The 15,243-nt window shown below is 49.3% G+C and overlaps 1 protein-coding gene across 1 annotated transcript in view; it reads right to left on the reverse strand.

Moving 5' to 3' along the window:
- Positions 1-3,602: 3,602 nt before the first annotated feature.
- The window catches only part of CCN4 (cellular communication network factor 4), a 31,830-nt gene continuing 20,189 nt past the window's right edge, over positions 3,603-15,243 (reverse strand). The window contains exons 3-5 of the mRNA XM_019724120.3: positions 12,912-13,172; positions 9,485-9,678; positions 3,603-7,741 (exon numbers count right to left, since the gene is read on the reverse strand). Of these exons, the coding sequence (XP_019579679.2) occupies positions 7,442-7,741; positions 9,485-9,678; positions 12,912-13,172 (755 nt within the window). The 3' untranslated portion in view covers positions 3,603-7,441. The remainder of the gene's footprint in view (positions 7,742-9,484; positions 9,679-12,911; positions 13,173-15,243) is intronic.

Below are 15,243 nucleotides of genomic sequence, written 5' to 3' on the forward strand. Positions count from 1 at the left end.
ATCCACAAGAAAAACAGTTTATTTGGGAAAAAAGGAAAAAGAAACAAATTCCACCACCGCAGTGGGGGAAATGCACACCTACATACAATCCAGGGCTCCAACCAGCTCCCACATGAAGAAGGAAAATAATGGCCCGGTTCCAAGATGGTTATTCTATTAGCATCCCTCCCCCTGAAGGTACCACAAAGTTCAACAGGAAGTCAGGGCTAGAGAGTTAACGGGTGGGGGGGGGGGGGGAATGCAGCTCCACCCACAGTCCTCCCAGCTCCATGGTTAAGCATTCCAAGATGTCAGTTCACTTTTATCAGGTCTTATATTAATTTTTGCTCCAAAAGACACGTTAGAACTGATTGTCCAGCTAGGTCTTATTTTTGGGGAAAACACGGTAGTACATATTTGTCTTGGGGCTTCCCAGGCTGCATGGAAACCTTTCAACTGTGTCCCACGTGGAACGCAAGGGCAGAAGGTGAAGCCTGGTTTTACAGGGTTGGAGATGGGATTAGGGAGGAGTCCCTGCCAGCAGATCAGCATCGTTCGAAGATGAGATTTCTCTGCATCTCCAAAGCACAATGGTGGTCCTAACCCAAAGGCTACATGACCTTCCATTCTTGGACCTAGAACCAATCAGGTCTTTGTGCTCCTTACGGGGAAGAATCTCATTGGCCCAGATGGACTCAGGTGTCCGCTCGCTGTCCAAGCAACTGTGACTGAGTTCACTCTACTCTCACCCCCTCTCCCACATACAGGCAGCGGGGGCTTCCAGGAATTGATGTAGTGGTGGCAGGTGAAGTGCTATGTCCTTTGGAAAATTAAATCCATTGACAGTCACACTCACTGTGGCAAGACAGGCCCTTCCTCATCTCTACTCAGAAATGTTTTCTGAATGCCCCTCCCTCCCCAGGAAGCACTGACCATGTGACAGCAGCAGTGATGGCCTCAGTAGTATACACAACATTTCTAATGTGCATCACCTTACGTTTCCTTTTTCCCATCACTAGCATTTTTTGTGTATCTCCACCACCTGCACAAGTGTCCAGCGTATAATAAGAGGTTTTTGTTAATTACTTCCTCTAATAACAGTAACATTTAGCACATGTTATAGTGTCCTTCCCCCTTTTCTCTTTGTCTGTGTGCCTGAGTTACCCTTGCTTTATAGGTAAGACAGCCAAGGCTCAAGAGATTAAATGGCTTGTCCAGCCATTTCTAACACGGATTACATCCTCCTGCCTTTCAAACAGTTCACTGAGCACACGACGCATGCAAGCACCTGTTGATGTTTTGGACTATAGAACATCAGTTAGTTCCCAGTTCTAACACCGCAGATGCGCTTAAGGCTTTTATTGCCTGAAGGGATGTTTGTCCCTCCATGAAATAGTCCCACCCTGATGAGTGACCAACCTGCTTTTATCATATTTTCTATCCGGTTCTCAATTCTTTTGTCTCTTCCTTTGCTGACAAGCTGACATTTTCTTACTGCTATCAATAACCCTGCTTCTAGCAGCTTCCTCTCCGTTTTTACGGGATGGACTAAGAAACCCACTATGTTAGTACTGTGTGAAAGGCAAGAGCAGTGAGGTTAGCATGCAGATCTGGAAATACTCTCTACAGAATATAGTAGAGGAAACCATACCTGGGCTTGGTGCCAGCTGCCTCATTTCCTTCGAAGTCCTGTTTGCTCTGACCTGTATTTGAAAAGAACACAGGCTCGGCTAGGACTTGGACCTCTGAATACCTCTGATGCTTTTGTATTTTCATTTCTTCAGTGGGGGCAATGGAGAGCATGAGTATCTCTGCTATGTGCTTTTTTACCTTCGTAATAAAGTGCACTGGCCATTTCATTCCGTTAAAGAATAAAATTCAGCCAAGTACATTTGAAGATCTAATTGTCTTTTATTAAGTGATTTGTGAATCGGGCAGCACCCCGTTTAGTGAGTGCAAGGGGGCTCCAAGGAGTGGTACAAAATGGAAGTTTTTATAGGCAGAACAAGGGTGGAACAAGAAAATTAAAAGACTAGATTATTTCAAGCAAGGTCACCTTCCCTTAGGGGGAGGCAGGCGGCCTTATCAGGCAGACTGACTCACTGGTGCTGACCAGGAAATTCCAGACTCAATGGTTTAAAATTCTACTCCTGAGAGAGGCTGCAACTACAATTAGCCAGGTATTAAATGTTGGTGGGGCTCCATTTTGGGTATGTTGTTTCTTTTTTAATATCCCAAATCTCATTTTGCCAAAACTTTAACTACCTGATATCATAAGAAATTTCCCCCAAGGTCTGAACATTCATTCTAAAGCATCCACAGGACTCCACAATGTAACCTCCAGTTTTTTTTTGGGGGAAAAAAAAAGGTATGCTTCAGGATAGAGGTGTTTTGGGAAACAATTCATGTAGCAATTATTTTTTTTACTGGAATCAAGTCTACCTTGATTTTTATTACAATACCATAATGTGTTTTGAGGAGTAGATGATGGGGATTTAGCTAGAAGATATCAGTTGTGTCATTCTGTTCATTTATTCTAGCCAGCCATCTGTACATCTGTTCATACAGCTGAGCATGTGCTATATATATAGTACATTGATTTGGGAGACACCGTAAAATATGACACCCTTCTGGCCTTAAAGAAGCTGGGAGTTTAATCAAACGACAGCATCAAATGAAAACCTAAAAATCAAAAAGTTAAAGGATCAAGCAGCATATGATTAAAGTAAAAAAACCATTCAACTGAGTATTGGTGACGTTTGCTTTGTAGTTACGATTTTGAAATAAGAACTCAATAAGTAAAATATGCAGACACATGCATTGACTCCAATTCTTCCTACAGCCTTGCTGATTACCCTGGTTTCAGGAGGAAACTGAGACTCAGCTAATAATAGCTGTGTTTCCGAAGTGCTCACCCCGTGCCACGCTCTCGTCTAAAACTTTGCATGCAACATGCATTTTCATCATTACATCATCCCCACCACAAGCCACGCACTATCATTTTCTGTATTTCACAGCTGAGGAAACGGCGGCTTACATGAGTGAAGTGAGGGCTTCCAGTAAGGAATAAAATATGTAACAATCCACTTGACTCCCCAAATCAGAACTGTTTCTATTGTATCTTGCAGCCTCCCTTACACTTCTTTTCACTCCCCTTGGTTCTCAAGGCAGCCGGCAATAGCTACGCCTCTATCCATCCGTCTCTCCACCCATCCAACCCTCGCTTACCCAGTTCCCAGCATGTACCAGGTGTTGTGCTCAGCTCAGGGGATGCAACCATAGTCCCTGACCTCAGGTGTCCAAGTCTAAGTGATGATATAGAAAGGCATTGAATAAATGAGGGAGTGAATGAATGAATGAATGAATGAATGAATGAATGAATATAAAAATCTCTATTTTACATTTATGTGAGATGTCTTCCAGCCAGGACACATTTGTAGCATTGGTCTTTTCTGAATGCCAGAATTCCTATTTCTAAGGGCATCGCCAAACTTTTAGCTATTTTTATGGCTGTAAATAAAATATCTGGGACCTGATTTCCACCATCTGCATTTTAGTGCTCAGGGCTCCATCATTGCCTCATAATAACTGAATATACAAGAAAACCCATCAAATCCAGTCAGTCTCTTTGCTGATGATTTATTGCTTTAAGGAGACAAGCTATAAACAGGGAACTTGAGCAATGCAAACCCTTCACATTGAACAAACATGTTCATACTACACAAATCATGAGAAAAATGAGGAATGTTGTAAAACATGACAGATTGCCCAAGTGCTATTTTCCCTCTGTTGGGAAATTCCAAGACATTTTTTTTTTAAATGTATTTTTCAGTCACTTACAAAAAATGGCAGTAGGAACACTTAAATATTAAGTCACAGTTTGAAAATAGATATACATACATATATAAATATAGACACACGTATATGTGCAGATACAGTTGACCATTCTGATTATTCATGAGTCCCAGCTGTGCAGGCTTGGTTATTATCGCAGTTACTGTGGATCCAGATAAGTCCTTTAAAAGCAATGACCTAATTCAATATAATAGTCACAGGCCACATTGCGTAGGTCCCCACAATCCCTATGTAGACACAGTACTATGTTAATGGATCACAGAGAGTCGTATCACCTGAGTCGACTTCCTTTGATCACTCTTCAAATCACTTTCAAAGTTAGAACTGCAGCAAAGCTTCTCTTGTACCTTTCGATTTGGGGGACAGGCTAACGGGGCTTAGAATCAGGAGCGATGGCTCAGGTGTCAGACTAACCTTGGTTTGCGATCCTGGTCTGCAGTTCACGAGCTGGTAAGATGTTGAGCAAATGACTGAACCTCTGTGTACCTTAGCTGTCTTATCTTTAAAATGGGGAAATAATATAATGACTAAGATAAGATATGGCAGTAACGCACTGAGCACAGGCGTGGCACACATTAAGTGTCCATAAAATGCTCACGATAAGGCTTAGCAAGAATGAGTGAACTGGAGGACTCAGGTCTCCTCCCACACCAGAGAAATCCATTCTAGGCACTAACGTGGCTTTCTTCACCAAAGGTTCACTGACCCTGAGTGTACCTTTCCCTCATCCCAGCACATGGAGTTACAAGGGACTGGGGAGGCGATCTGTCTGACCAGCTCGATGCCCCCCACCACTGTGACCCTCCAATGGGGGTCACTCACGCTTTGCCTGCAGGCCTCCCCAAGAGCGGGGCAGAGTGGAATACTCTGGGATTTGGGCTTCGGCTGTTTTTGACTGATTTCTCAGCCTCTCTGAGTCTCAGATGTTCCATTTATAAAAGAGAGCTTTACTCAAAATCGCTGTGATAATTAGTGATAATTTAAAATATAGCTTAGTGGTTGGCCCCAAGTAACCACTCGATAATGGGACATTTTTTTTCTTTTTTCTCTTCATTATGATTGTTAATCTTTATTGAAGTGGTTTACTGCAGGGTAATTCTGATTGCTTCCTTACTTTGGGCCCACATTTTCGTCCTCATGACTTCAGCACATGGATCTGAGTCTTTCCCTCTGGGACCTGCATAGGACAGGTCCATTTCTAGAAACAAATACTAACTGGGACATTCTGGCCACCCCATCCCACCCATTCCCAGGCCAGTCCCCAATTCCTCCAACTAGGATCCCTATGCTCTTCGAAGCTCTGGTCAGTTTCCCAAATCGGGGTGTCGTTCAGTAGGAACCTGGCTCTTGGGTTTCCTCTGAATTTCAAGTGGGGTCAGTAATCATGTAGACCTTGTCATTTGTCGATGGCAGGTGATGTCACTCTAAGAAAATCCAACACGGTCCACACAGACTAACACAAGAGATTATTCATGGGGTAAATTCTCTTCACACAGAATTCTTGTTTTATTTTGTTTCCAATAAGAATATACATTTCTTGAAATATTGTCTCTTCTTCTATGGCACTTAAGGTAAGATTCAGCTGATAAAAATTAGATTCTTCGGAAGAAGAGAGCTTCTGAATAAAAGTAGGAGCACGTACACATTTTCTTTTATTCATCAGATCTGTGTTGAGCACCACTGTGCCTTGCATTGGGTCAGACATTTAGGAAGTCACAGTAAATGCAGGCGCGTGCCTGTCCTTTGTTTCCTGGTTAGGAATCCCTTCTGCACACCACACAGAGTTCCTTAGGAATAACTGCCCATCACTCAGTATGCAGTGTTGGGTGAACAAAGCCGTCTTGTAAATGCCTGGTGAGCGCTGCTTCTGCTTTGAAGGAGGGGGTGATCTATAGGAGATTCATGGATTTTTGTCTACGCCATATTTTTTTGGATGCTGAGGCACCTAAATTATCTGGAAGTCAGATACTCTTCTCTTGTAAAAGGAGCCAGAGAGACAGTTAAAAAAGAGCAGAAAATGAGAGCAAAGGGTGCCTTATTCTGACATGTTTTCCTGCTCTGACATGTTTGGAAGCTTTAAAAGTAGGGAGAAAAATATCACGTCAGTCCAACCTACATTTGAATCCTGACTCCTTCACTTACCAGCTGGGTGACTTTGGTCCAATTTTCTTACCGATCTGAGCTTTGAGTTCACATTTGTAAGACAGAAACAATAATGGGCACTTCTCAACAAGATCGTGAAGTTTCCATGAGCTGGTGTGGGGGAAGCACTGAGAACATGGCACATAGAAGGTACTAAATAAAAGCATTATAACAGTAAACATTTATATTTTACTAATAAAATAAATACTCGCCTCATTTCCACTAGTGACAACCTTCTCTTCCTCTTAGCGTCAACCCCCTTTGGCTTTTAATCCCTGTTAAATATATTACCATTTCTAAACAACTAGTAAACCCCTGTCTTCACACCAAAACTGCGTTGTTTGGGTCAGCAGACCCGAAGTCTGTGACATGGGTCACTGAAGCGGAACAAGACATCATGTCCTGGGTCAAGTGACCCTTGCCACCCCAGGCAGATGCAGACGGACCCGCTTCTTGGTTTGACTCACACCCAGCCTGGACCTCTTGGTCATTTCAGGTGGGTCTGCTTGGGCTTCAGTTGGGGCCCCTTAAATGCAGAGGAATGTCCCAGGACACCGCTCTCAGGAGTCAGACAGGCTCTCCCAGGGATTCTACCAACTCCCGTGAGCCCCAAGCAGGGAGATGATACCAATTTGAGGAAGAGCCTGGCCAATCCCCTGATATCCTGTCGGTCAGCAGCAGATTTGGAGCTACGGTCAACTGCTCCTTCTGGAAATGGGCTGACCTTGCTCTGACCCTGGGGTGTGGACTGGGGACTTTTTCGTGAACAAGAATGAAATTTATCAAATTGCATTTCTGACTGGAATGAACCCAACGTGTATGTACCCTTCACAGTGCAGGGGTGGAGAGAAACTTAACTTCCACAACACCTGGATGAATGGATACAATTTTCCACGAAAAATCAAAACCGAACAACCATTCACCTCACTTGGCAAATGTTTGGTGACCTTGGGGTGCACACATCTTTGTAATCAGGGGTACTTTGCTGTGCTGTGGTCAGAACTGGCTACTGGAGCACCACCCAGCAGGGCCCAAATAACAGAATGTTCCATTGCCCGAAATCCCACCTCTCCTTCTCAATGGATCCAAAGAGCCTTGTGGTTCGGCATCTAAAGAGGGAAGTAGTGATACTGAGTGTCCTGTTGATTCTGTTCCTTGGGACTCGGGCAAGATCCAGCAGGCCTCCCAGTGGCTTGCATGGGCTGGACGGCTTTGGGCTTGTCCAGAACAGCTGGAGACAGGCATTTACGTTGGAGCACATGCAGAATCCTGTCCAGGATGGGACCCCGAGTCTGGGACTGAGAGGCACCAGAATGGATCATTTGGGTGGTTGGAGACAGGAAAGGGGGCCAAGGGAAATTAGAAATGAGAGGCAAGTGCACAAAAGAAGGTTCGATGGTGGGCCGCAGAGGGCTGGCTGCTTGGCAAGCATGGGGGCAGGCCTGAGCCTGTGTTCTGTGCCTGCCTAATTGGCAATTTCTGAGAAGTCAGGGTAGGATTCCAAGTCAGCAAAGATATCGTTGGGGTTCCTGCAGCTCAGGCTGCAGAAGCAAGCGTTGATCCACAGGACCTGGCGGGAGAAGCCAGGCCCATCGGGACACTGGAAGGAGACATCGATGGTCTTGGATTTGTAGGGGATACAGCACCTTTTGTCCGTGCAGACCCCACAGTACTTGGGCCGGTAGGAGCGTGTGCTGACACAGCTGGAGAGGGTAAAATTCACGGGCGCCTCCGGCTGGTACACGGCCAAACACTTCTTCCCTTCCTGCAGGAAAGGAGCTTTCAGTTGGGATGCTCAGAGGATGAACAACCACCTTCTTCCCTCTAAGGCCTTAATTGTTCCCTGTTCATTCACCCTACGGGAGCATTCCACCTCACTTTCAGATGTGCAGCGTCTTTAAGCTAGGAAGGCCCTCTCCCCAATGCACCGAGACCCAGCCATGTTACACAGGAGTAAACAGAGGCCCACAGATGAGGCATGTCATGCTTAAGGGGTACCTTGCAACCTGCATTTCCTTTCCTTCCCACATTTCTGCCCGGTCCTCTGTCACACTTTCACCAACACAGGATGCCTTTGTAGCTCCTTCAGTCAATCAAGCACCCAGCTAGTTAGTGGAAGAGGCGTCTTGGGACTCCATGACTGGGGACACACTTTCCCCCATCCTCTTCCTCCTCTGTCTCCCGCAGCCTCTCACACGCCCTCATCATGCAACTTACTCAGCTGGGTTGGTGTTATTTAAAGGTAGCTGTCTTTCCATTGGGCTGTGGGCTCCTCAAGAGGGGCTCTTGTTGGGTCTCTACAGTCTAATTCAGCAGCTGAGTTATGCAGTATGAATACACAGCAGACACTTACTAAACTCATTGGACCAGTGGTTCTTGGGGTCTACTTGGTACCAGCACCATGTCAGACCCGGGGACAGAGCAGATCAGGCTCTGCGGGGCCTGAGGCTTATACAATTGGAGGAGGCATCTTAGGCACATAATTATTGAAGTAAAATTGGGTGGTAATGGTGGGGATTGGGGATGATGGAGGGAGACTTGAATTAGTTTTGAGGTAAACCCATCTCTACCTCAAGGGCACCCTGCATTTTTCCTGCTTTTTTTCCTGCTGCTGGTAACTGTTCCATTCATGCTTCATTAAGAGACGTTTGCTGGGTACCTACGATCCACCAAGTGTGAAGAGTACAGACTGCTACGGCAGGGGAGATAATCCGAGAGAAAGAGGAAGAGAGAAGGAGAAGGAGGTGGAAGGATCCAGGTGACTGACGCAGAGAAGACGGGAGCAGGGGCCAGGGCCAGGGAGCAATGTGTGATAAGTGGGAGAACTGTAGGAAGCTGGCTGTTGTGTCTACTGGGCAGCCGGTCTTCTGCACCCCCCAGAAACCATCAGTGCTGAGTTGTTGTTTTTTTAATTGTTTTAAGTGACACTAGGCTTATGGTCAGTCTGAAGGCACCAGCAAGGACGCCACAAGTTAGGCAAATCAAATCCATTTCTAACTCTGAGGAGCAGGGCTCAGTCTGCTGTATCCTTGATGTTTTATTTTAATGATCTTACGTCAACTCCTCAGAGGTGCGAGGAGACTGGCCACAGCCACATGCAGTCAGCACAGGCAGGCATTTGGCTCTGGCGTCCCCTGCCCCATTCAGTGCCCCCTATCGCCCAGCATGGCTGGCACGTGGTGCACACAGGTGTGGGCCACCCCAGGAACAGAGGGAGAGTGGCAGTCAGCGAGGGGCCCTCAGAATCATCCCAGGAGAGCACTTCGGAGAGTCCCCGGGTTCTCTCCAGAGGGACCCTGATTCCAATAATACGGTCACCACCATCAGTTCCATTGAGTGAGATTCACGACACACCAAACCGGTGACACACATTATCCAAATAACTTAGGAGGGGGCTTAATGATTCCCATGTTACCGATGGCCCCACGAGGGAGTTCAGGAGCCAGGCTCAAAGCCAGGCTTACCTGTGACGTCTAAGATGCCTGCCCTACCTGGGAGGTGGACCCACCTTGATGTGCGAACGGATGTCCACGTCACAGGGCCGGAGGGTACAGAGGCGGCTCTCTTGCTCAGGCCAGCAGCGGGCGTTGCCATTGGAGATCCGTGTGGAGATTCCCAGGCCACAGCTGGTGGAACAGGGGCTCCACGGGCTCGTGTAGGGTATGCAGTTCCTGTGCCAGGGTTCGACCTCGCCCATGGCCGCTGTGGATGGAGACCGGAGTACCTGTGAGTCTCTAGCCACTGTCATCCCCAGTCTCCACCATCACCACACAAGCACAGGTTTGGGGTCCCTGAAACTCAGCAAAGAGAGAGGTGGCAAGTTGGCTTCTAACCAGCGTGGGTCCCCAAGGAGAGAAGGACGTGTTCTGAGCTCCTTATTGGTCTTTGGAGGGAAGACCATCCCTACAGACAAGTGGACTTGAGTTCAAATTCTGCGCAACCACCGACAAGCTGTGTGACCCTAGACAACTCAGTCTCCTTGTTGGCACAATAACATCTAGCTTGTGGGGCTGGTGTGACAATAAAAGGGTCTAAATAGTGACTAAGCATGTATCGGGCATCTATCTGCTGGGTCACAAGACACTGTTCCTGCCGCTGCAGAGAGTAAGTTTCTCTGGGGGAAGGTCAAAGGGGAGTGTCTCCACCCTAGTACCCAGCATTTCATCTGGGTGATGCTGAGGGCATAGCCGTTAAGGGGGCACACAGGCTTCAGAGTCACACAGTCTCGGTGCTTCTCTGAGCATGGCCACCTGCAAGTCAGCCCCCCTCCCAGGGCTGTGGACGGGAAAGATGGGTCACACATGTCTCAGCACTCGCACTGTCCCTGGTCCCTAGTAAACGCTCAGTAAATGTGAGCAGGCGGGGATCCTTGACTGTCGGCCAACTAAACACCAATTCTCAGATGGTCCATCAACATATACATGCGGAGTGCTCAATGGCTTCCTGAGAAGTGGAAAACAGAACTAGCTAGAGATGGAGGCAGGTGAAAGGCCAGGAAGACAAAGGAGAGATCCCACAGGAAAATGGAACAAGATACACAAGAGAGACGGGAACAGCAAGCCAGTCCCACCCTGACTCATGGGTACATAGTGCAGGACGTGAGAGAGGAACAGAGGGGGAGGGGTGGGAAGGCAGATGAGAGAGCAGAGAAGAAAGGGAGAGGGAGAAAAAAGGAAGGAGAGGGAGTGAGAGTGCAGGGGACTGAGAGAGGGAGAGAGAAGGAGAGAATGGGGAGGGGAGAGAAAAGTGGTTAAAATGGGGGGGAGAGAAAAGAGAAAAATAGGAAAGAAATCTAGTAGGATCAGGAGAAGAAAGAGAAAGGGGAAGGGTCTGTTCTTGATACCGAGACCTTCCAGGTTCATAGATGTGCAGGGAACATTGATGAATGAAGGAGTGAGAGAAGGGGAGGTTTGAGAGACAGAAGAAACAAAGGAGAGGCTTGTGAGGACTGAGGCTGGGCCAGGCTGGGATGAGCTGGGCCAGAGCGTGGAGGGAGGGAGACCATGGGAGGGATTTGCCTAGGGGGATAAAAGGGCTTTGGTTTCTGGGTCACCTGCTAGGCAGGCAGGAGCTCTGCTTATGTTCAGTCAGAATGGGGTCACTGGGCCACACACAATGAGCAGTCACTGCCACCCCGTCCCCTTGACCCCCTTGTGGCTCTGCCAAGAGGGTTGGTGGTGAGACTGCTGCTGTGCGCCTGCTAGGGACAGAGCTTTCCCGCCAAGCCCTGCATCCACAGGGACAGCTTCTTCAGGGGGCTGGCTCCGCCCTTGGGGGGCACCCAAGCCCCATCCAGAGAGGCTGTGCATCCCTGAACCAGGAGGGGGGTAGGATTGCGGGAACCACCCTCCCTCCTGGTCCAGTCAGACCGAGGCTGCATAGGACGTAGGTCTCTGTCTGGGCTGGTCCCTTACATCCTGTCCTCTCCGGCTTTCCAGTTTGTTCTTGTCGGAAGCACTTGCTTCACTTGGCTTCTGCAAAGTCTCTGGTCCTGTTTCTGGCCCGCCTCTTGGATTTGCCTTTCTCTCCCTCACCTTAAATGGGGGTGCCTAGGCGCCACACCAGTGGTTCTCGGGGTGGGGGGGATTGTGTCCTCCAGGGCACAATTAGCAATGTCTGGAGGTAGGTTTGCTTTTTATGTACTACTCGTGGGGCAGGTGCTATTGGCATCTCGGGGACAAGGGTCAGGGATGCTGCTACACATTCCACAATGCACAGGGCAGCCCCACCACAGAGAATTATCTAGTCGGAATGTTGTCAGTCCAAAGGCCGAGGAGGCCTCCTCCACGGTCTTCCTGACTAAACTCATGCACTTAGCATTAAAAAAAAAAAAAAAAAAGACCACCCCCTCAGACACCCAGACTCTATTGCCATTTCTTCACTTCTTCATGTCCACTTGCCTGATAGACACTTTCCTTCTAGAAATATCCTTAGTGCTACCTTCTGTGTCATCAGAGGCTCCTGATTTCCCTCTTCTACCCCCCACTCTCCTTCTTCTGCCCCATCTCCCTCCTCCAAAGCTGCCCCTACTGGACGATCCTCTGGGCGATCAATCCCACAGGTGGGGTGCCCAGCCTCAGACTCCACCTGTTTCAAACAACGGAGAGCCCCTCCTCCCCAAACCTACTTCTGCTCTTGTATTTTATCCCAGGTAATGAGGAGCCCGAAGTCACCCGCCATGCTCCGTCTCCACATGTTAGATTGGTGCCAAGACCTTCAGTTTTACTCATGCAATGAATGCCTCTTGTATCTGTCCCTTTCTTGCCACCTCTACTCCCACTGCCCTAGTTCACATCCCCATTAGCCCGCCCATCTATCCATCAATTTGCCCATCCATCCATCCATCCATCCATCCATCCATCCATCCATCCATCCATGTGACAAACATTGATTGGTAGTTGCTAAGTGTCTGCCATTGGCTAGGCTCCAGTAAACTGTGATGAAACTAACAGGTCTGTCCCTGCCCTCCCTTGCCAGGCTTTCTATGACCTGGTTTACCTGGCTGAAGCCTCACCTGTCCCCAATTCTCCACAGTGAAAGAAAGCCATCTCCTCTCTTGGGCCCTCACACCTGTCACTCCTGCCTCTCCTCCCCAGGTTCCCACCCTTCCGCCACCTCTCCACCCCCTACCTAACCTCTTAAGTAGGATAATAATGAATCACATCTGTCTGGCTTTGTTCTTTACAAAGCACTTCCACATTTTACACTCAGAGGATCCCGTAAGACCGGCAGGACAGAGGGTGTCACTTCCATTCTAACCCTGGGGAAACAGGGTCTAGAGGGGATGTGACTTTCCCAGGGTCACACAGCTAGGTTAGTGAATGGTGGGCTGGGAGTGGGACTGGGCTTGTGTTAACCACAGGCAGGCGGTCAGAGCTCCAGGAGGGTCTGCAACCCGCCCCCAGAGTCCCGCCCACCCCGCCCCTGGCACCCACCTAAGGCGCCCGTGTGGCGTGGCGCCGTCTTGCGCGGCCTCCTGGCATCGTCGTCGCACACCCACTGCTCACAGCAGCGGCCGGGCACGCTCACTCGCCGCGGGTGTCGGCACCAGAGGCGCGGGGGGCGCACGCGGAGGCACAGCGGCGTGCAGCCCACCGCGCCATCCACGCACGTACAGTTGTACTTGCAGTTAGGCTGGAAGGACTGGCCGTTGTTGTAGCGCACCCCGTCCAGGACGCAGCCCACGCCGACCACCTCTGCGAACACATTGCAGCTAGGTCAGGCCGGGTGGGCACCGGTATCCCTGCCAGCTCAGCGCGCAAAGGCTGGGAAGCTCCTCCCATGGGGGAGGGGCACGGCAAGGCCAAAGGCAGGGCCCAGCCAGTGATGGGGAGTTTGGTGGACTTGAGCAGAGGGAGAGCGGAAGTTCCTTTACAGCTGCAGCTGTCACCCAGTAACACCCTCTGCCAAGGTGAGAGGACATAAGTGTCTGGGCCAGGAAACCAGGCAGCTAACCCACTGTCCTGTCCCCAGCACGTGGCACAAAGCCTGGTACTGACAAAGATCTGCCACTAGGGGTCATGCTTCTGAGGGGGGCGGATATGGGAAACGAATCAGAACACTTTGAAACGAGCACCCCATTCATTCCATGCGTATGTGTGGCATGTTCTAGGCGCTGGAGATTCAGTAGTGAAGACAATAGACAAAGCTATGCCCTCACAGAGCTTACATTGTAGTGGGAATGACAGAGGAAAGACAAATCACTCACCTGGAATGTTACGGGGACAAGTGCCAGGGAGAAAACTGAAGCAGGAGGGAGCGTTGGTGGGGGTTTGGGTGGGGGTGGGGCAGTTGCAGAGTAAAATAAGGTGGGCAGGCAGGGCCTCACTGAGTGAGGATGCTTCAACAAACGTGGCAGGGAGGTGAGGAAGTGAGCCGCCCAGGTGTTGGGGGAGGAGCTTTCCAGACCCGGAGGGAACTGTATGTGGGAAGGCCTGAGGTGGGAGCACACCTGGGATGTGGGAGGGGGCAGGGCATGAGGGGAAAGAGGGCTTCCTTGGAGGCTCAGAGGAAGATGCAAAGCTGTTAGAGCCTAGAACTGTGCCTGACACACAGTAGGTGCTCAATAAGTGACTGCTGACTCAATGACATGAACACAGGGACACCCCTGGTGCTGAGCTGAGAACAGGATGAAGGGAGAAAGGCCGTCTCAGAAATCCAGGTGGGAGGTAGAGGCGCTTGGACCAGGGAAGCACCCAGGACAATGAGGGGAAGGGCTCAAGTTCTGGGTGCTTTTGGAAGGATGAGCTGCTGACCGATGGGAGGGGAGGATGAGAGGAGAAGGGTCAAGAATGACTGCCAGTTCTGTGCCCTGAGCCCTAGACAGAGAGACACTCTGTCCTTAGAGGGACAGGTTTGGAGGTCAGGGGACTCAGAGTTCTTCACTGGAGCTGAGATGCCTGGTTGACATCCGAGCGGCCATGTGGTATTGGTTACACAAGCCTGGAGTTCCAGGAGAGATCTGGGGATGCGGGGCCCGGCCAGCGGTCCCTCCTTTAATGGCATGTCCTGTCCTGAGGACAGTGCGTGGAAATGCAGGCAGAGCGCCCCAGGCAGTAAGGGCGCCCACCCAAGGAGGGCGAGTTTGGAATTCACAGTCAGCTCATAGTTGCAGCTTATTGCCAGAATTTGCCTGGGGTGGATATTAATAATAATAACCCCAGTATTTTAACCGGAGTGAAGGTTTCCCTAGGGCTGGCTGTGTTCTTGGTCCCCTGACCTGCTCCGTGTCACATTTTCTTGCATTGCTGACTTCCTCCTACAAGGAAACACCACCACGTTATCACATGAGTCTCCGTGAGGTTATGTCACATGCCAGAGGTGACACAGCGAGATGCAGAATCTCAGCCTGTGGAGATGCAGATGTGACTGCTGTTTCTCCTGGGGTGTGACTGTGCACAGAGGAGGTGCGACAGGAAAGGTACTGACACAACTGACCCTCTCATCTTGTGCCCGGAACCATCTCATATGTCATCTCATTCTGTTCTCTCAATGTCTTCACAAGGGGAGTTTTATTTTCTTCTTTGGGGAGAAGGAGGTCAAGTGATTCATTAGCTCAAGGTCATCCAGTAGGTGAATGACACAACTACGCTTCAGACCCAGGGGATCTAGGTCCACAGCCCATTCCCTTCTACCAGACACCAGTAAATGAGAGGGAACAGGAAAGAAAGAAAGGAAGGAAGGAAGGAAGGAAGGAAGGAAGGAAGGAAGGAAGGAAGGAAGGAAGGAAGGAAAGAAAGAAAGAAAGAAAGAAAGAAAGAAAGAAAG

Source organism: Rhinolophus sinicus, chromosome 6 (genome assembly GCF_057876585.1).
Source record: "Rhinolophus sinicus isolate RSI-liver-muscle chromosome 6, RSI-T2T, whole genome shotgun sequence".
Taxonomy (NCBI): Eukaryota; Metazoa; Chordata; class Mammalia; order Chiroptera; family Rhinolophidae; genus Rhinolophus; species Rhinolophus sinicus.